The 23,419-nt window shown below is 31.3% G+C and overlaps 2 protein-coding genes across 4 annotated transcripts; one reads left to right on the top strand and one right to left on the bottom strand.

Moving 5' to 3' along the window:
• Positions 1–2,960: 2,960 nt before the first annotated feature.
• Positions 2,961–15,071, top strand: LOC113799437 (uncharacterized). 3 transcript variants are annotated; one of them, XM_075824884.1, is made up of 3 exons: positions 2,961–3,567; positions 8,108–10,969; positions 11,032–15,071. In XM_075824884.1, the coding sequence occupies exons 2-3, from the start codon at positions 8,683–8,685 to the stop codon at positions 14,916–14,918; spliced, it is 6,174 nt and encodes a 2,057-aa protein (XP_075680999.1). In that variant the 5' UTR covers positions 2,961–3,567; positions 8,108–8,682; the 3' UTR covers positions 14,919–15,071. The 3 variants fall into 3 exon arrangements, with proteins under 3 accessions (XP_075680999.1, XP_075680997.1, XP_075680998.1); XM_075824882.1 differs by lacking the exon at positions 2,961–3,567 and adding an exon at positions 3,778–4,078; XM_075824883.1 differs by lacking the exon at positions 2,961–3,567 and adding an exon at positions 7,118–7,384.
• Positions 15,072–17,000: 1,929 nt separating this feature from the next.
• LOC113799665 (ATP-binding cassette sub-family G member 1-like) lies at positions 17,001–20,039 on the bottom strand. Its single transcript, XM_027350352.2, has 4 exons — positions 19,118–20,039; positions 18,715–19,061; positions 18,128–18,663; positions 17,001–18,078 (listed from the first exon to the last, which is right to left on the bottom strand). The coding sequence occupies exons 1-4, from the start codon at positions 19,784–19,786 to the stop codon at positions 17,537–17,539; spliced, it is 2,094 nt and encodes a 697-aa protein (XP_027206153.2). The 5' UTR covers positions 19,787–20,039; the 3' UTR covers positions 17,001–17,536.
• Between the last annotated feature and the right edge of the window lie 3,380 nt (positions 20,040–23,419).

Here is a 23,419-nt window from a genome sequence, read left to right as displayed (position 1 = left end):
TATTGATTGATTACATGTCCTAAATACCATCGTTTGGATGTTTTGTTAATCAACTAATGAATGTTGTAGCCTAATGAATGTAATTAACTGATTTAAATCTAGTATATAAAGCCTTCCTAAATTATCATTCAATCATCGAGTATTTTGGAGATCTATGATCTTCATATGCTTGGTCAATAAAATATTTTATTCTAAATTATATCCCGTTTTATCATTACAACGCCAAAGCTGCACACACAACATTCGAACACGTAAAGATTTACGTTGAAGTTTCCATTTATTAGTTACAAGCCAACAGGATGTCAACAGTGGGAATCTCCAATGTCTCAATCAATATCTGTTCGTACAACACACCGCCCAATCAATTCAAGTAAAATGAAAACGAAAATTTGAAAATTTTAACCAAGCTGATTGACCAAATTGTTTCAAAAAAACTGAGTATCGTTTCATAAAAATTTTCAATATCAAATTAATTCAATTATCAAGATTTAAATTTCAAATTGTTTCAAAAAGCTCAATAAAGCGGAAGGTAAGCGTTGAGGTAAGAATCTATCAAAAAAAGAGGCCTCCGAAAATATGCTGTAAATCCTTGGCAGCCTAAGGGTAATCAAATTCAAATTCAAATTCAAAAAAAAAACCCCGATAAAGCTGAAGGTAGGCGTTAAGGTACGCACCTCATCAAAAAAAATGGTTCACCAAGACACGCATCTTTAATAGCTTGAGAGCAATCAAAATGATCGAAATTTTATCAAGAAAAATTGAAAAAATCGTATGAAAATTTTATGTGAAATAAGAAACGTTTTGACAAGTGATTTGTATCAAAAACTTGAAAAATTATCAAACTGACTTATTGTTTTGCTGAACTGATTTTCCAAAATATTTCCAATATCGTCAATATTATCCCTAAATTCCACACACCAAATACTTTACACAGATATACTGGATTATCTGTTAACAACATCATTGCAGTTATAACCATGGAGCTGATGCAGGAAACAACAACAACCTGATCCGGCCCGCCAGCATCATCTTGAGCGAGGGGATGTAAATAATATTTCCAAAACATGATTTGTTTTGGAATGTTATTGATTGATTACATGTCCTAAATACCATCGTTTGGATGTTTTGTTAATCAACTAATGAATGTTGTAGCCTAATGAATGTAATTAACTGATTTAAATCTAGTATATAAAGCCTTCCTAAATTATCATTCAATCATCGAGTATTTTGGAGATCTATGATCTTCATATGCTTGGTCAATAAAATATTTTATTCTAAATTATATCCCGTTTTATCATTACAACGCCAAAGCTGCACACACAACATTCGAACACGTAAAGATTTACGTTGAAGTTTCCATTTATTAGTTACATATTTATTAGAGATTCACTGGGTGAACATGATATCATCACCTATGTATTTGTTATCGGTATACTCTTGATGTTTGGGCAAATATTTGTTGATACGTTGAACTCAATGTGTTGTAATAATTAAAAAATAAAATTTCTACATATTAATTCAAATAAAATATCAAATAGTTTGTAAAACAGGAAAAAGAAATGCCAAGATCAAAATAATCTTATTTCTTTTTCTTTTTACTGAGGCATATGAGTCCCAATTTTTTGATTGTAGATTTACTTTAACATTAACATTAGTGTTTTGAGTATGCTGCAAACATAATGAAGCGAAAACAATGATGATAACAGCTTAAAAACAGCATTAAATAATCCACATTTAAACCTGAATCAATTGCAAATAGTTTAAATTTCAGGGATATAGTGAGTGGATCATAAAACATAAAAATCACTTTGGTTGAATGGATTTCAATAAACTTCCGTTTATAATTGTGATATTTAGATTTAACAAAATAGATTTCATTTTTGTTGGAACCGAACAATATGGATGAATGAATGAAAAAAAAAACGAAATTCTGACCTTGATTCATCAAGATTCAAAATAATAGTAAAACTGTAGAACAAAACAAAAAAAAAATGATACAACACCATCAAATTAATGATTGTAGTCTTCATTCAATTGTGATTCAATGGCTCATTACCTTGATTATTATTATGATGATGATGATTGAAAATTGGATTCATCAACATTGACAATTTTGTTTACTTATGATTATTAACCTGTTATTCTGATGTCTGAGGATCGACAAACATTAATTGATTGTCATCATCATCTTAATAATAATGACAACTGGGCAATCGATTAGTGTCACCATCAAATGAATGGATTATTATTACCTGTTGTCATTGTTCTAATTGTACAATTATACTTCATTGCCATCATCATCATTGTTGACAATTATAATAGGTTAGTGTCACACATACATACAAACATGACAAATGTTTCCAGTTTAATTGACTATTCATTCATTTTTGTTTGTTTGAATTTTCATGACTCCTATTTTTGTTGAAAATAAAGAATTTCAAAAGGCATCGATTTGATTAGCTCGACCTAGCCCAAATTTTTCCATTTGATTGAATCCACATGGATTCAGTTGATGAACGATCAACAAAACAAAATGGTCATGGCTCGATTCTCATCAAGTGATTTACCGCAATCGTGACGAAATGTTTTGGAAGTTGATCGAATCCAACAAAGATAGAAATATGTCAAAACAGGGCATTTTTGTAGTAGTGGTCATAACAGTTGCAAAATCTATATCAAGGATTTCCCGCCATCGCATATATACACTTATCACAGTTATATTATTAATGTTTCATAATAGAATGCTACTACTGTTAATAATAATATCCTGTATGTGTAAATCACTAACTTTACAACAAGTAAATTATCATTGAAATGTAGCGGTAAATTTAATTTGAAAGGTATTATCCAAGAAGAAGTAGCATTATAATTAGTTATAGGATTCATCGAATTTATGACGCCAGGCGTCAGACATGCTTATAATGGATATAGCTCATGGCATAAGCAGACATTCTCGTAAAAAGCTATTCATTCATTCATTCAGTCATCCATTCCAAGTCTATCCACACACTGTAATTGGAACTCAAACTTCAAAAAACAAGCCCCATCATCCTCATCATCAATATATGATTACATCGAATCTTTGAAAGCTTTAAAGTGGCTCATTCATTTAACTACACACGCACAGATGTCCGTCTGATGAACAATCATCGAAAACTGAATTAACGATCCGATATCAGCAATAATAATCTCCAATAAGCAACAGCCCAACAAACATTTGAACAAGACATTTACAACTGCCAGCTAAAATTTCGATTTATTATCGAAATTACAATTTTTCGTTGTTGTTGTTTTCTTCACACACAAATTTATTCCGACCCAAACTACCATCAACATCAGCAGCCATCACATTATCTCCAAGTGCAATCTTTAAACATCATCTTCGTCCATTATTGGATGCGTCGGCTGCCTTTCTATATCATTATGTTATAAGTTGTGTGATCTGAATTGATGTGATGTGATGTGATCTGCCAAATCTGTAGGCTGTTAGGATTCACTTTTGGTTGGTCTGGCTCCATTCGACTCTCATTGGGAGCAATGATGATTATAACTGAAATGGATGTGAATGTAATGGCTAATATTACTAAAAATTATAAGTGCTATGTGCGTGTGTCTATATTTTGAGTACGTGCTTGAATGATTTGAGGTTCGAATGATGGAAAACACATTAAACTGGATAGTTTTCTTTTACCAATCAACAAATTTTTGCCATTTTCAACATTCAAATCGAATAAATTGAATGATTTTTGAGTGTATATGTGTGTAATATATTTTAAATTCTATAAACGATTCTTCAGAATTGTTATGTGATTTGTTGTTGTTTTTTTCGCTCCTTATTCGTTTGTCAGCAATAATAGTAAACAGTCAAACACACCGACCGCATGATTGCATCATCGAAAATCTTTCTTCATTGATTTCATTGTCAGATTCAATATTGTTTTTTTTAAGAATTATTTCCCTTGTGATATCATATGGCAATCCTATTACTCTATTTATGATAACAAAATTGTCATCAATTCTATCATTATATTTAATTGATAATAGTTTTTTTCCAAATCTTTCTTTCAATTAATTATAAGTAAGTTTATCAATATTTGATCATCAATTAGAATATATTGATTGTGAAAAAAATTTTGGCATTCTCTCGAAACATTTGATCATTTTTTCTCTAAATTTATCTTTATTTTGTTGTTGAACTTTTTTCTTTTCATTTCAATAGAAAAAAAATAATTTATTAACAGCTTAATGGATTATCCGATCTTTATACTTTTCTAAAATTTCATGACTAAATAGATTTTATCATGTTTGAAACATGTTCATGATAATCATTTATAATGATAATGATCCTTATCATTTTAAATCATCCAATGATGAATGGCTTTATGTGTCTATTGAAGGTATTAATTAGTCGTAATTTTGGTTTTGAAACTTAAACTTCAATAATAATGATAATAAAAACATTGCCTATATATGTTACTTGTTGATATCAAAGTTTGATTATTTTACTGTCGGTCTGTCCTCGTCGACGACGACGTTGCCGTAATCTTTGTGTCTGTCTGTTATAATCATTTATGACAAGCTTATGTCACTAAAATATTATGAATAGTAAAGAACAACTGGCTAAAAATTCACGAAAGGATTTATTTTAGTGAGACCAGGCACACATCAATAATGTCATCCAATTTAAACACCAATTCATTCTTATTATATAGCTTAATCAGTTTTCAAATGTTCAAAAAAATCAATTTTTTTAAATCTGTTAACATTCTTTTGGCTCTAGGAAGTCTTCCGATATTTTTTTTGTGCCCAATGGGCTGTTTAGATCACAGTTGAAAAATGATTGATAACAATTGTATTATTGAGAGATGTTTATATTATTTCTACTGATAATAATATTCTTGGCACGTTCTACTTTTCTTCCATCATCATTTTTTTTCTTTTGTTCTTTCATCATTAGATTTTATTCAATACAATTTTTGGTCTTGTTTAGCAATTTTTTTCCATTGATCTTTTATATAATACAATCTGTCAATTCTAGAATCAAGAATTGACATGTTCTATAATTGACATACTGAATTAACCCAGAATAATTGACAATTCAATCCACTCGATGATAACACACGTGATTCATATCATTTAGTATTTTAATATGACTAGCTAGAATTTTCAGTTGTTACCAACCAATCCTGAAATTTTTCGTCGTAATCGAATTGAATTTAACAATGCATTTAGAATCTATAAATCCTTTGTAATTTTTTTAACAATATATGAAACTGATTATAATTTGTTTGAGACCATCTAAACTAATGACATGTTTGATTAAACATACATTTATACAAAAAGAGTATGTAATATGTCAACAACAGCAATAATGTGAAATATTTAGCTTTGTTATCAAGTCTATTCATTTGATGTCATTTCCATTTGTTTTATAAGAGTAAATGTACCTCTTTCACACATCGACAATATTGTCAACTTGAACGTATGGCCCATCATCATGCTGGTTGTCTAATATTGCCTGTATATTCTATTTTTCCCTTGATATATACCGATGACATCCAGACATTTTACAATACGACATTTACATCATTTATCCATTGGTATCGCTTGTCCTATTTGTTTGATTGTCCATTTAATGCATAACAAAAAGCATTCAGCCAAACCAACCTATCTTTAAATTTTTGTCTGTTTTGTGTTACGTTTATGGCCAGTACTTCAGCCTGTCATGGTCGGTTGGCTGATTTTAATGCGGGCGCCATATGTTAGTCCGCTCCATATCAATGATATTGCATTACAATCATCAATTTTTTCTCTTTGTTGTTATTGTTGGATTTAGGATTGTTAATGTTGCTGCATGTATTAGATATGAATGCCAATAACAGCATGTTGGCTGACAATGGTGACAATGTTCATTTAGGGCTAACTCAACTATGATGATTATTAGATAGACAGATAGCGCCTGGCCTAGTCTTGTCGGCCTGTTCGGTGCCCACCATTTCCATCATCATCATGGCCACCATTTACGATCACGATCGCATACACATACATGCACACACGTTAATATGTTGAAGCTCTTCTTTTCCGAAAATGAATGCCTTGTTCACTACTAGAACTAATAATACTTAGACAATATAAATGCTCCAAATGGAACTGCCAACAAACTGACATGTGAAAATATACAAAACCCGGGCTCTTGTACTCAAATTCGCATGTTCATTCAATATGTGTTCGCTGTAGTGTTTATTTGAACACTTTAGAGTACTGAAACCAATTCGGTTGTTAGTCCAAATGGTGTCCTTCGTTTTGTATGTGTGTTCCGACTCAACACCATTAGCTTGTTAAAACATTTTTGTTTTGTTGTTTATTTTGTCCAAAGGTGGTGGCAAGAAAAGTTTTGTATTCCATTCTGACATCGTCAATTGGGATCGATTGTCTGTCTGTTAGTGCATGTTTTTTATTTCATTCACCAATTCAGTTTGCCTGAAGTTTTTTTTTTGTTTAGTTTGTTGAAAATTTTATCGGGTTTAATGAAATACATTATTATACATGACATAAATATAGACTGATACATAGCTGAAATAAAAAGCAGAATAACCGAGTGATATGCGATCACTGTTTAAAAAGTCAATTTAGATGGACAAACAAACAAACAAAAAACTGCAAGCTGTCGTATAATTATTAAAAAGTTTACAGTCAAAATTTTTTTTTTTGGTAACTTGGTATAAAGTCGTTAGAATAATTTGAAACTAAACTAATTCATCATAGGAATTGTCGTAGAATTGTTTTTTTTCTTCTATGCAACATTGTTTTATCTTTATTAGAGCTTTGCCAGGATCTGTCGAATTGTGAACGATTCTTCAAATTTTGAATTTTTGAATTACGAAGAAAAATTGAATTCGTCGGAGCTGTTTTTTTATTGTCAATTTTGAGAATTTATTGCGAAATTATTATGATAACAGTCCAATTTATTTGTGTTGTATGAATAATGTATAACAAGTCAATAAATAACATAGATTGATTATCAGATCGAATATTTTTAAATCTATTGATTTGTTGTCAATTATTGATACATTGAATACATTGATAATGAATGTTGTATAGATGATGATAATGATGTTTTTGTTTAGTCTTTTTTTCGAAGGATAAAATCCGGATACAAACAACTCTGCTGCTACTGCCATTTCGGATACGCTTGAAGCATTTTTTTTTCCTATTCATTTGCTTGTATAGATTATTGTTTGAATGTCATATGCAGCCAACAATATATTGATTCAGGCGCTTTTTTTGCTTGATAAGTTTACCAAATTAGTATATTATTAACAACATTATACGATTCGTTGCTTGGATGAAGATGACAAAAATGATCATACACACCTCAAAAAATGTGAGACCATTTTTTATCCATATACTCATTTTGGTTCAATTTTTATTTTTGAATCATAATTTTTACTGTACATTATAAGAATTGAGAAATTCAGTCGGATTCAATTTAATTGGATCCGATTCTGTTACATCAATACATTTTTTCTTGAATAATTACACATATACAATGTATGTTGTTGTTTTAAACAGAATTTTTTTCCCAAATTTCATATCTGTCAATTTCTATTGTCATAGTGATATTCTTTGATTTTCATTTTTAAATAGACTTAAATCCATCATAATGATGATTATCACGCCATGGCTGTTGCACGTTTTTGTTGATTCTCTTGCTTTTATTGGTCTCATAATCATCATAATCATCATTTAACTTTGATTTTCATTTTTAGTTTTCCTTTCCCTTTTACGATCAATGATCGAAATAGTCAAAAAAAAAAAAAATTCCAACCACTGTGCGACACTGAGTATTTGAGTATACATATAAAATGATAGTTGTAATCATATAGTAGTAATATCCTTATTTTTTTCCTTTTCAATCATTTTTTTCGCTTGCCGTCACCAAACGCCATAATGGTGATGGCGATCCTCGAATGAAAATCATCGACTAACTAGTTTTTTTTTCTCTTTTTTTCATATGTCCCTGTTTTTTTCATCTTTCCTGATCGTTTCGTCAATCATAATACTATAATCATCAACATCAACATCACCGTTGTTATTATCGTCCTAGAACATGAACAAATATAATGCTGTATCCACTTGTTGATTCCTAAAGAGAGAGAGACATGACGCAAACAGCACGTATAAATCATCATCTTATTGAATAGCCATTCAATTTAGTGACAAAAAGAAAAGTAAACGTAAATTTGCCATCAATCAGACGAACAAGATACTTAAAGCATTCAAACCATCATATCTTTGAATGAAAATCATCTATTTGTTATTGCCAATATTGTTTATGTAATGACAGCATCTATTCTTATGATGATTTTTTAAAAATGTTTGATGATTACCGGAACGACCACAATCATTTTATTGAATCAATAATTTTCTTCTGTTTTGATATCAATTGATTCTATACAACAATGTTATTATCGTCAAGGATGTCCACTTAGATCATAAAAAATTGGATATTGAATTCGTGTTGGCAACATCATTGTCTGGTAATCATCGTTAATAAAGATGATAATGTTGTCATATTGTTATTGATGGTCATTTCCATTATTGTTGCTATTTTTGTTTTCGTGAAAAGATTTGTGTTCGTTTTTTTTATGTTTTTACTTAATCAAAAATCAAATTACAACAATGCGTACAAATTTGTCAAGCTCATCATCAAATTCTTGTACATTGTTAAACGGTAACACCAATTTCGGTGATGATAATTTCGGCAGAATAAGTTTATCATCTGGTTCATTATCCATGGATCCATTTTCACAAACAATGTCTGTACCAGCCAACTCAAATCTTTCATCCAATTTTCATAATTTACCTCCAATAACAATGATGGCGGATAATGTTCATCATCATTCGGTCAAGTTACGAAATTCTTCGATAAATTCTTGTTCTCATCATCCTTCTAATCATCAATTTCTCAATCAATCAATTCGATCTTCATTATCATCATCATCCTCATCCACATCATTATCATCACCATCTTCATCAATATTGAATAATGATCATGCCAATAATAATTATCATCATCAATCAAATCAATTTTCACAAGCATCCATTGCTGCAGCTGCTGCCCATTTAAGTCTATTTCAACAATATCAACAAAAGCAGCGACAACAAGTTACTAGTCCATCATTCAATGGAAAAAGTGATCCGTTTGTATCTCGAGCCAAAATGGCCAATGTCGATTCTAAATTCATAGACAATTCCCACTATTCAAAGACAAATGTGAATGCTAATTTTCCACAAGCACAAGCTCATATGAATACTGATGCTCATCAATGGATGAATGATTTGAATCCATTCCCTATTTCATCTCAATCTCAGTCTACATTGAATGAATTTATTGGTAATGATTTCCTTCCGCCTTCATCACTACTTTCCGATGAATACGATAATAATGATCTTTCGCCTTTACTTGATAATTTTAATCCGAATCTTTTATCAATAAACAACGGTGATACTTTGAATGAATTTCATTCGAATGTAGCAAATGATAATCTTACACATTCGAAAAATGGATCTAGATTGAACTCCATGCCCTATGAATCAGCATCTATTGGATCAGTTTCATCTGTCGATATATCCTCACCATATTCAGTACCACAGCCTACTTCGATCTCTTCAATGGCATCATCATCGACATCTTGTTCAAGGACATCTCCATCTTTTATATCAACATCCTCACATAAAACTACAAATAGTCACAGCCAAAAAACACATTTACCACCGACATTGATGAATAATGATAAATTTTCACCAGTGACATCACCATTGACCAGTATCGGAACTATATCTGGCCTTTGTCCATCATCATCAACTTCTAGTTGTCCATCGACGCCTTATTCATTTGTTAAAACAAATACAACTACGCCACAAACACATTCACAATACGAATCATCGATGAAATCGTTCAACAATAATGTCGATAGTTCAGCACATTCATCTCTGGATACATCATCATCTATTAATCATATCAAACATGAAGAGACACCGTCAAATTCACCTTATTCGGTGCAGCAAACTTCTAACCTCAATCACGCGACAAACATATCCCAAAAATCTTTGTCGATTAAACATTCACCATCAACCATAGATCTGCAATCATTTACAGAAAGATCTATCGATCCATTCATGTCAATGTCCAGTAATAATAGTAGCACAATTGTCGATGAATTTAATTCAAATGATGATAATTGTGAAAATCCTATGCATAACAATGATTTTTTCGATAATAATAATATGACAAAGTATAATACTGCATCATCTGCACGTATGGAAAGAAAGTTTTGTGGATTATCATCCTATCTGAATGAAATGGCGCAAATGACTTCTCGACAGGTCTCACCTATCATTCAACAACAACAGCGATCAACATCATCAATAGAAACATCATGTCAAGAATCAAACATCAATAGCCATGATAGGAATACCAGTCCGTCATGCGACTTCAGTGGCTCTTATAATCCATTATCATCATTGGCAGCATCTAAATTGCCGTACGATTTTCATGCCAACAATAACAAATCCCAAGGCTCTTATAATAATCAATATTCACCATTATTAGATCCAAATTTAGTATTTGATCCAAAATTGGGTGAAATGCGTCAGCGTAAAAAACGTGGCCGACCGAAAAAACATTCAACTTCATCCAATTCATCACCGCAATCAACATTGAACAATTGGTTTAATCAATCTTCAACCGATCCTACAATGTCACAATCATTGTCATCATCAATGAGTTCAATGTATGATTGTTCATTGTCACCTGTAACGACATTGGCATCCAATCAACGACGTCTACACCATGATGGTGACAATAGATTTGATAACGAATCTCCGCCTCCTTTGTCGATGCAGCCTAAATTACAACCATTAACTCCTGGAAGTGATGAACTTAATTCATCCGTTACGTTTTCGAGTAATTAATCGTCTTTTGTTTTGCTATTTCAAAAAGATTAATATCTTCTCTTTTTTTTGCAGGCAACACGAAATCTTTTGATCCATATGCATTTCCAGGTAATTCTAGTTCATTGTTGGATCAATGTCACCACATTCCAGATAACCATTACAATCGTCAAGCTAGTCATTATCATCACCAGCAATCCTATTCTAATACGACAACTGGAATTGGCAAAAAACGTTCTCGTGGTCGACCTCGTTTAAATGAAGCTAACAACAATAGTAATAACAAATCTACTTCCAGACATTCCATTTCAAAATCATTGATTCAATCATTATTGGCTAAATTGCCTTCTTCGGCATCTTTAATATCACGAATACCCTGTGTAGAACAATCTTTAATATCAACATCACCATCATCGGCCACAACAGTTATGAAACGTGGTCGTGGCCGTCCAAAATCTTTGAAAACTCTTCTCAAAGAAGCAGAAATGGCCGGTTTAGAAATTCCACCTGATGTAATCGATGCATTAATGACTAATCAACAACAACGTCAACGGGCCCGACATTCACAACAGCAAAAGCGCGAATCATTACATTACTATTCCGATCAACTTGATCATCATTCGATTCAAGATGATCATCATTTACTTTTACATTCCCGAAATCCACAACATCTGCCTCCTTCTTTCCAGCAACAATCATATTCTAATTCAAACCAAACTGAACACGGGTTTATTGCTCAACAAGATCAAATTCAATACAATATTTCTAGTCAACGGTCTGAACCTCGTTTTTCTTATCATCAATATCAATCTAAGCAGCATAAAGCACTACCATGGATGAATCAACAACAACAACCACAAACGACATTTCATTCATTATCAGACAACATGAATTCAGATAATTTTATTCATCATCAACAATCGATATCGGATGGAAAATTTCTTCATTCTGAAATCAACTCGCAACAACCTCGTGATCTACCTAATGTAGCCACTAGGAAACATATTTTGTATAATATCAACAACAATAACCATAATAATCATAATGATAATAAAGTTATTGAGCAATATGAAACTGAGATTGTTAAAAATCCATTCGACGATCTTGATGATTCAATGTCGCTACAATCATCATCAATGAATAATTTATCTATCAAATCGAATAATGATGTCAAAACGGTAGCGCCTATCCGTATTTCATTGACAAATAATTCACTGTTCCACTGTCCATCATCTACAGCTACACGATCTATTTTAGCACAACAAGAACAAGAATTACAATCACAATCTGCAAAACGAAAGCGTTCAAATTTTTCGGCTAATTTATTCAGTGATAATGATGATGAGGATGATGATACATATGATGATGATTCCAATGAAAGTACCTATTCCACCCCATCTAGTTTCGAGGATGACGATGATGATGATGATGATACTCATGATAATGATAGAAATAAACGACGAAAACATCAAGATAATGATATTGATCAGTATTTTTCAGTGTCGAAATCTCCATTTAATACCAGTATTCAAACAGATATCTCCAGAAAATCAAATTATTCTCATAAACGTCAACAATATACGCTAACTGGAAAGCCAAAATTCACCGAATCAATAATGATGGATTGTCTGAATGCTTCTTTAATCGGTGATAAAGATAATGATGATGATGATGTCAATGATGAGTTATTAGATAATTTCAAATTCAATCACGCTGACTATGATGAAGAAGCATCAAAAAAATGTCATGAGATGCAAGAAGATACACCAAAATTACCTAAACTTCTACTCAAACGTTTAGATTCTGATGATAATGGTTTTAAAATTATTCAAAATTCTTATGAAAATGAAAAAGAAATAGAAATCAATAATAACCCCGAATCTAAGTCGGAAACTGTAAAAAAGTTAACTATTCGTTTTTCTACAAATGGTGAAGCAAGAGTTGATCAAAACGGCAATAATAGCAATGAAATGACGTCCTGTTTAGAAAAGTCCATTTGTAATGAATTGGTCGAACAGATTTGTAGTTCAACAACTGAGAATACAGAAATTACTTTACCGAATATCAAATCTATTAATCAAATATCGGATGATAAAGATAATATCTGTTATCAACAAGCAACAAATTCCCCAGAAAACGCAATAACTAACGCTTTGATTGATGATTCTCAACAAGATGCTTTCGAAAATAATGAAATGAATAGTGCAACAGTCAAAGAAGTGACTTCTATTTTAAGTACAAATCCTGTGGATGAAAATCCATTATTTCGAACGCCATCACCACCTCCAGCATTTGATCGTTCAACCATAAATTTGGCCAATCATCCATCATCATCGATGGAATCGATACTACCAATAAATTGTTTGGATACCACAAAACTTATATCCGATAATGAACAATTTTCAGCTATTAATTCTATTATGAATCTTGATGATTTTGAACCTAACGAATCACCTTCACAAGAAATCGAAGTAAATCCATTGATTTCTAATCGATCTAATCTTGTGGATAATTTGAAAAATATTGAAAATGTGGGCAATTCAGATAATGTAGACTATGTGTTCGATCAAAATGATGGCGAATGTAATATAGGAATTCAAGAACAAAAGAACACTGAACAGTCCACAGATAAACAAACAGAGAAATTTTTTGAGTCTAGCAAAAGTACCGAAATCGATACAACAACTGAATCATTTATTCAAGGCCAAGGTGGTCATAATAATAAAACAAAAAGCATAGAATCATCAATAGTTGATAATATTGTCAAAAATGTAGCCGATTCAAATGAACAAAATCTGCTTAATGTCGACAACAAAGATTTGCTGAATAACGACATAGACATGAAAACGTTTTCACCTGATCTAGAAGAACCAAAACCACTATCTCCATATTCTTCACCCAAACACATTCAATCAACAGTGAATTCTGCTTTGATTACAAATACTACTACGAACATAGCCGCTACAGTCTCAATGCCCACCCCTATTCAATCAATTTCACATCATATTGATGAACTGCAAATCAATTCTTCAAATATTCAACTGCCACCTCAATTATTGCAATCAAATCTTTCATCCGTTAATCAAGTTATGGCGTCACAGACATCATCAAAGAGTCCTGTACCAAATTCAATTTACATTCAACAACAATCAGTTCCATCCAAAGGATTTCCTTTACAACAACAGCAACCTCAGCCTCATTTGCCAGTATTCCATTTTCCACCGAATTCAGCCATTCGATTGTTAGCTCCATCAGTTAGCCCTCAAATTCAACATTCGTCAACTGTTCATCCTCAGCACAATGTTCGTCCGGCTTTTCTATTCCAATCAGCCGAACAAAATTTAGGCTTTCATGCACCAACCCAACAGCCCCAATTTATGATTCGTGGCCCTTTCGCTCCACCACGTCATCAACCATCGTTTCAACCACCACAAATGATTAAAACACAAACGCCTAATGGTTCGACGATCAATCTTATTCTTTCTCATCCTAATACACCTAGTCCATGTTCATACACAGTTCGACCTCCTCCTTCTCAAGCTGGTACTGCATTATTAAATCCGGTTTTTTCTAATTCAATCAATCAACCGATGTTTATTCGTAATGGTCCTAGATTAATACCGGTTAATCCTGGTTTGATGAATACAATGCGAATGTTTGCACCTGGACAACCACATCGTCCTAATCCCCAAGCATTTTTCACTATGGCTGCACCCATATCATCATCTCAACATTTGATACAACAGCAACAAACGATTCGCCAACATCAACAGCAAGTCGCTTTTCAACAACATCGTCTGACTTCCACTCCGATATTTTTTTCCTCACCAATCACTAATCAAAAAGTCATTCTTGAAGCAAAACCATCAACAATGATCAAAGATGAATTGAATCCTTCTACTCGACAGCTACCTATCAAAGATATTCTTACTGGAAGCAATGGAAGAGATCAGATTCGATGATATTGATGATCAGCCAGATAATAGCAACCAACAGCCTCAAGCACATTCAAAAATCATGAAAGTGAGCGATACTGTTCGATTGTCATCACCAGTAATCAATCCCAATAATTCTCATCCAACATTTATTAACCAAATGTCATCTGCAATGACATCGCAATCGTTGATTCGATCAACATCACAGGTTTGGATTTTTAATTATTTCATGATAAAAAATATTAATAATTTTTTTCCTTATTTAAGCCTGTCCAACGTCAATCAATAATGCAACCAACAATATTGGACTTCGTATCGAAGGATCCTAATAACCAATCACAACCTGAAGTGCAATTGACCAATGATGACCTGGATCGGCTTTTTGACGATCTAGATTCTAACACTAATGTTGATCATTTTGATCATGATGATTTTGGATTTTTAGAAGAAATTAGTCAATCAAATGAGTCAATCAACAAAAAACTTCAACAACCACAATCTAATTCAATTGAAAATGATATTCAAGAATCTTCTTTAGCTTTAGAATGTGAATGCCTTCAGATTATCAATGTTATCATTGATTCAATTGAATCACAAATCAACCAAAATAAACCTATGGTTGATGATACGAATATTCATTGTATTGTTGATGAAATTCTAGAAAAAATATCCGTTTCAGATCAAGAACAATTCAAATCGATAGATTGTTTCACTAAAAATTCGTCATCCTCGGCCTTACATAAAACGACTGAACTTCATGATAATGCTGTTGGTCATACATATGATATTAATGGTGAAAAGCTTGAAATTTCCAAAATAGTTTCGCTAGTTGATTATGATTCGGATGATTCTGCCATTGTCATTGGTTCATCATCAAATAATGAAAGATCTGAAAAATTAGTTGAAAATATCAAAACCATAAAGATTTCTGATTCTGTCATTGTTTGTAATTCGACTGCATTATCTTTACCATCAAAATTAGATTGCTCTAATCATGATAAATCCACAGAAAAGATGTTAAAAGAAGCAGAATATGATGAAAATAATTGGCTAACCAAACAAACAATTTCTCGAAGATGGTCATTAGAATCAGCATCAAGTGATGAGGAAAAAACAACTCTATTTGGTTTAAAACCCAAACATGAATATCTTCGTTCATATTCTAGCGATTCTCTCCTCCAATCATTATATCAAGATCAAAATAAAGTGAAGGAATTCGATACCTCAAAAGCCGATTGCAAAAATGATCTAATAGTTGGATCACTTACGGCTACTGTAATCGATAATGTCTGTAATGAGAAAACTTTTCGATCTCAATGTATATCACCGGACTCATATCTACAATGTCCATCATCATCTTCATCTCCATCGCAATCTTTATCGAAAATAAAATTAGCTTCAAATTCTGAATTAATCAAAGACAAGAATGATTTTCAAAAGAAAATAAATTTAAATGAATCACCACCCGCAATAACAAATGTGCAGCATCCAGATATAACATCATCAGTCATTGATGATGAAGAGCATCATTTTAATTGTGATAATCGAGATTGTGGACAAAAATATGACGATAAAAATACCTGTTGTCTACATTGTCATCATCATCATCACTTTGTTCTTCACCATCATCATTGTAGCCATTGCCATGGAAAAAATTCTAAACTTGCCAAAATATCAGACGTAGAAAATGATGATGAAGACGTTTGTCATCGATGTCTTCATCCAATAATTGATGATAATAAAATTGATTTGAAATCTTCAGAAACATCTACACTTGTTCAAACAACATCGTTCAAAGAACCATCAATAACAACAAAAAGGAAATGCACTCACGTAATACCTGCAACCACCGTATCCATAAATGTTAATGCCGAAATCGTATTGAATTCTAATGTTAAAAATGCCACAACCATAATTCATATCAATCATATGAATAATTCAATCGATACTTTTGATCATACTAAACGTCTTAAAGTTGATGATGAAAAAAATAACAACTACAATCATGATAATACTGACAGTCAGAAATCTTAAAGAATTTCATTAATTTTATTTCACTAATCGACATATCAAAAAAGCACAATTCTATCAAATGCATTTAATATGTGCAATTCAATTTCGAATTGTATTGAAGATGCGATGTATGACAAATTTATGTTTCATTCTTTGCTATTATTTTTTTAAATATTCTTTTTTCCTCATTAACATTATTTTTCTCTCGAGTGTCATTAAGTTTTGTTTTTGTTGTTTCTTGTTATTTTCTTATTTTTTTTTGTTCACTCATCGTATGATACTTTTTATTCGACAAAATGTCTTTTTTTTCAATCTCAAAATTATCTCATATTATCGTATTAATTCAATTATGAACTTGTTGAATTTTATTACAAATAAATAATCTACTATGATTTATTTTGTATATTGTCCTGCAACGAAAAGAGTTTCCTTTCGGTTGCTATTTTTGTTTTATCTACTCTTTTTTTTTCATTTGTTCAATAAGAGGATTATCAATATTATCTTTATTATGTATTATTAAATTTGAAAAATTAATAATAAAAATTTAAAGTTATGAAATGTTTTTCACTTTGTATTTTCTTTAGTTATATTTTTCGAATATGAATCGGAAAATTTTTGATTATCGAGATGGTTTAATTTTTTTCCCGTTTCAATCGAATAAACATTGTTAAATAAACCAAAACAGCTAATACAAGATTATAGATGATCAAATGATAGATTTCATGATAATAACTATCAAGAGTTTCGGACAGTTCCCAATATTGTAGTACAAATGGTCGCCGATCATTTGGACCATTGCCGATTCCCATAAATCCGATCAATTTTTCTTCGTTTTCTAATGTAGTTAATTGTGTTTGATTATATGTAGTAGCATATACATCAACTAATGTTGCAACGGAATCTATCCAATCTGGCCGTGTTCGATTCATCGAATGAATTTGTTGAAATTCTTTTTGAACCTCAACAATACAACGATCAAGTCCATAGATAGCTATCATCATTGAATTCATTGATGGTCTTAGAAATGACATGTATGAGAGAAAAGCCATTATGCTACTCATTTGAGAAATCATTTTAAAATAACCAGAAAATATTAATATCGGTACCAATATGATAGTCATTGAGAACACTGCTTGTATTTGGCTTCGATAGAAAATTGTTCCAATCATCATTCCTATAGAAAAGACAGTTATTCCAATAAGTATAATAAAATATTTAATTACCAACAAATTGTCCAATCAATGTGATCAAACAACATGGCAAAATACTGTAACAAATACGACTCCAATGGTCAAATATTTGTCCTGTTCCAAGATAAACTGCAAATGTAAATAAAAATGTTGTGATTATTGTGAATGGAAGTTCACTAATTGATTTAGCTAAAAAATATGTGAATATGGTATAGCTATAATTATTATATTCACGGCGGAATACATAAATTTCTTTTGGTATCGTTATCACCAATTGAAGCAAAGAATTGAACAAAGCTACAATATTCAACAATAGTATTACGGATAGATTTTCATGTGCACGTCTTGAATGTTCTTCCATTAATTCTAAGATATTTTCAATTTTCGCATCCCAAAGAAAATATTTTGTTGCACATGTCGAAATCTGACCAACGGTATCACCATATAAAGAAATCAAAAATATGGCTATCAATGTCAGCGAAGGAATGCGAGTTTGCAAACTGAATGGATCACGATAAATACAAATAAAGCATCTCCATAGTACTAGCCATGTACAAAGGGCCAAAGATCTAGAGAAAAATTAGTTTAAACTATTTAAAAAAAATTGCGAAAAATCCTACCGTTGATCACCAAGATGAGATCTTTTCACAGCTTCACGAAGTGAATTCATTTCAACCTCGTTGAAATCATCCGAAAAACGATCTTTATTCATTTCATGGTTATAATGTGATAATGTTTGCAGACTTTTGCGACCGAAATCACCGCTTGCCACTTCGAGAATAAAATCCGATATACTTGTATACATTGGACATTGTAAGCTAACTTTTTGTAAAATTAGTGTCAGGTCGTTCGGTCGACCTTGAAACAATATGGACCCTTCACATGATAATATGATTAAATTATCAAACAAGGCAAAAATACGGGAACTAGGTTGATGAATGGTGGCCAAAATCGCTATTGCTTTTCGCTATAAAAATTTAGAAACTTAGAAAAAATTTTATTCGAATTGATAGAAATACTCACTCTTTTGGTTAATGATTTCAGATCTCTCATAATTTGATAACCACTTACACTGTCCACGCCTGTAGTCGGTTCATCCAGCATAAGTATATCTGACTTGAACACCAATTCTATTGCGATCGAAATCCGTTTACGCTGTCCATTACTACATTTTGATACAGTGGTTTCTGCCATTTGGCCAAGATCTAATCGTTCCATGACATTATTAACTACTTTTTCATGATTTAAATAGTATCGTGCAGCATTACGTATTTTCGATGCAAACAATAATGTTTCTTGCACACTCAATCTATCATATAAATGATCAAATTGTTCAACAAATCCGATTCGTATTGAATTCAAGCCATTTACAAGAATATCGCCAGTGTTTTCTTTTCGGATATGAATTGGAAGAAATCCGGCAATACAATTCAAAAGAACTGTTTTACCCGAACCAGAAGGGCCCATGATACCGGTCATTTGGCCACTGCTAAACATTCCACTAATGTTGTTCAATATGGCTTTTCTTGATCCTTGTTTTTTTAGGGTAGGATTTTTATCCATTGAATCAGTTTCATCAACATGAACATTTAATGGGTAATAAATTATATTACGCCATATAATTTGAAAGGCTCCGTCATTAAGATTTGATGATGGCTTTTCAGTATTTTCCGATGATATTTCAATCTTCATCAATGATTCACCAGATGGAATTGTTTGAGAAATTTCATCTTGAATATTATTCGATTTGCCGACTGATCCCAATAATGTTTTTTTGTTGTACGGCTGTGGAGATCCTTTATGCTGGTTTTGATCAGTTTTTTGAATTTCGGATTTTTCTTCATTTTCATTTACATAGCCAAAAATCACTTGTTGCTGTTGTTCATTGTTTCCATTATTATTGCGAGAGACGAAATCGATTTCGTTATTTATATTTGAACTTACATCGGCACACACAGAAAAATGAAACGTAAAATATAACGGCAAAATTCATAACATTTTTGGGTTTTAACGTCATCCACAAAATGTTATGGTTTTTCTTTCTTTTTTTGTATTTCTGGGCAAAATCCATGAAATATTGAGGCAAAAAACTCAAATATTTGTGGCCAAAAAATCATGAAATATTCTGGAAAAGACCTAATATTTCTTGGAAAAATCCATGAAATATTCTGGAAAAAGACTGAATATTTTTGGGCAAAAAATCATGAAATATTCTGGTTAAAAATATTTTTATTTACAAAAAAAATGCGAAATAAAAGAGAAAAGAAAGATAAATTTAGCCGACTAAGGTGGCATAAAGATCATTTTTTAAATTCATAAACAAAAAGTAAACAAGTTAATCAGTGAATTAAATGATAAAAAATTAAGATTATTGGCCAAGGATAGATTGAAATTCTCCGATTTGTTTGCTTTATTTTCCAGATTATCGCTCAAATCATGGCTATGTGATTTCTAATAATTTATCAAGAATGGATGAATCTTCCTTGGTTGCCCTCAGTTCACCACTGATGCTTGCTTGAGTTCCATATCGCTTCCGATTTCTCGTTCGACCGTTGGAGATTTCCTTATCCAGCCACAACGCTTTCTATTGTTTTTTCCATGTTTTGAGCCGTTACACAAAATAATATTTTCTGATTCGAAAAATAGTCAAATGGCAAACGAAAAACAAAAACTTCGTTTAAAAACAAAAATGCTGGATTCGAATTATTTCAATTGTTTAATTGAATTATTAACAATGTTTCGAATGTTAGCGAATTGTTTCAAATTTCAAGTTCAATTGTTATGGCTCAATCGAACAAACATCGATTTACCAAATCTTTTCATGAATCGATCATGAATCCAATCTGATATTGAAAAGCAATTTTAGGTTATAAGTTGTTTACGAAGCCAGCGTGGACAACAGCCACTAGTTTTGGCTTCATGATCAAATTGCCACATCTGACCCCTTCATATTTTTTTAACCAAATTAGATATTAGGAACTCATCTTAGACAAATGAAGGAAGATCCAATCCAATACCTTCTTCTTTAGCCCTATTGAAAAAAATTTGCTTAGGAAACATCCATTTTGTCTGTATGATTATTCTGTCCGGAAGATAGGATAGGATAGGATTCCATTCTCATTGAAACGTGGTTTCAAATCAATCATTTTTTTGTAGATCCAACTTCGCAAATTCATTGCAAACGCGATATGTTTGGCCGAGTGTCAAATTGTACATATTTTATTATGAAATTTTGATTAATCCAAAAAATGAAAAAAATTTTCTAAGTCCAGAAATTTTTCATGAAATATTGAGGCTAGCAAAAAAATCCATGAAATATTGAGGCTAGCAGAAAAATCCATGAAATATTGGGACAAAACAAAAAATCCATGAAATGTTTGGGCAAAACAAAAAATCCATGAAATGTTTGGGCTGAGTATAAGATTGGCCAAAAAATCATGAAATATTCTGGAAAAAAATCCTAATATTTCACGATTTCAGTTTTCCATAAAATATTGAGGAAAAAAACCATAACATTTTGTGGATGACGTTAAAACCCAAAAATGTTATGGTTTTTTGGCAAAAAATCGAACTATTTTACGTTTCATTTTTCTGTGTGCAGTTTTAACATTTCGTCGAAACATATTTCCTTTGCGAAATTTCATTCTATTTGCCGTCAAATTTTTCAAATTATCCATTGAATAATGTAAAGATGATGTCGCAAAATCAAATGGTACATTTGCCACCGATGAATTTATTGGCCTAAATTTTGTCAATGAAAATTGTTTCAAAGGAGTAAACGAACGTTTCAATGGACCATGTTTATGTTTACTTGAATTCGAGGATTCTTCTATTTTTGAATTAGTTTCAGTGGTTTGTTGTTGTTGTTGTTGATTCATGACTACTTGAAAAGAATTTTCATCATTTGAATCGTCTTCACTATCGGTGGAGGAATCGGATTCTGTGTAAAAATAAATAAATTTTCTTTCAAATCAATTGAATAAATGTGGAGAAAATAAATTACCCGAAGTATTACTCTTTATATTATTTTCAGTTTTAACGTCATGACGATCGGGAATATTGTTAAGGTTTTTAAGTTCATCCATTGTTTAATTTTGAAATTTGTTCTGAAAATTTATCTTGTTGACAAATGTATGAAGGTGAAAAATTCTCGAATAAAACAAATAATTGTTCGAAGGCAAAAAATCATCTTCAATCATTAAGAATCATATAATATATCATAACCAATAGTTGTTTGGATCGATGATGAACAAACAATGACTATGAAGAAAAAAAATTACCTGATTGTTAAGAAAAAATGGAACATTATTTTTTGGTGTCATGATCAGAATACATTTCGGTTGCTATTGGATATTTTTTTCAAGTTTATGTCATTATTATTATCGACCCAATGATTAGTCATAATTGTTTATTCTAAAAAAATCGATTTTTAAAAAAAGAAGTCTTCAAATATCAGAAGAATCGGTTTATTTTTTTTTTATATTTTATTTTTTGAAAATCAACCTGATAATAAGATATAAAAGCTCATAATTTCATACATAATTTATTTAATAATTTTATGGTTTTCAAAATGACATTCAATGACATTCACGACCACCAAGTCACTGGAATAAATCATAAAAACTATGAAAACATACAATATTTTAAATTTTCTCATACTAATCATAAAAAATGATGAATGAAAAACATAACTTTGAATGATTTATTCCAAAAAAGATTTCATGTGAAAACTAATAATTTAGATCATTTTTTCAACAGTCAAAGGATAAATAACAAAGAAAGTATTAATTTGGTTACAATTGGATTTGATAAACACAATTCACAATCAATTCAGATATTGAATGAATAAACAATGAAATTTCAAATTTTATTTATTTAATTACTTAATTTTCAAATTATACTCGATTTATAGTTTTAATTTTGCAAATATTTCAATTCGAATTATACTCAATAGAACTTATTTTTTTAAATTAGATTTGATTCGTAAAAACTTCGAAGACGTGAAAGAATAAAAATGAATAACCCAATATATGCTAGAATCATCTATTGATTAAAAGTAGATCAGACAAAAAATCTCAATGTTATAAAGATGAAAATCAATATTTTACCTGAAAAATTAATCGATCACTCATAGTACCAAGGATGAAAATGGTGGGAACATATTCCGGTCCATGTATCAACCGATCATACCATCCATTAAGTTTGATTTTTAATCTTGGCTGGTTGATTGAATGTATGATTGTTGCAAGACATTTTTTAGGCCAATGATACTCAACATTAGAACGGCTTATCATAAAAGAATATAAAATAAGGGATATTGTATGT

Source organism: Dermatophagoides pteronyssinus, unplaced genomic scaffold (genome assembly GCF_027571235.1).
Source record: "Dermatophagoides pteronyssinus isolate colony J.1.1.1.1 unplaced genomic scaffold, Derpt_VIB-CSIC_2022.12 sq0002, whole genome shotgun sequence".
NCBI classification, from domain to species: Eukaryota; Metazoa; Arthropoda; class Arachnida; order Sarcoptiformes; family Pyroglyphidae; genus Dermatophagoides; species Dermatophagoides pteronyssinus.
Note: the sequence above shows the minus strand (reverse complement) of the source record. Positions and strands in the feature narration are given on the sequence as shown.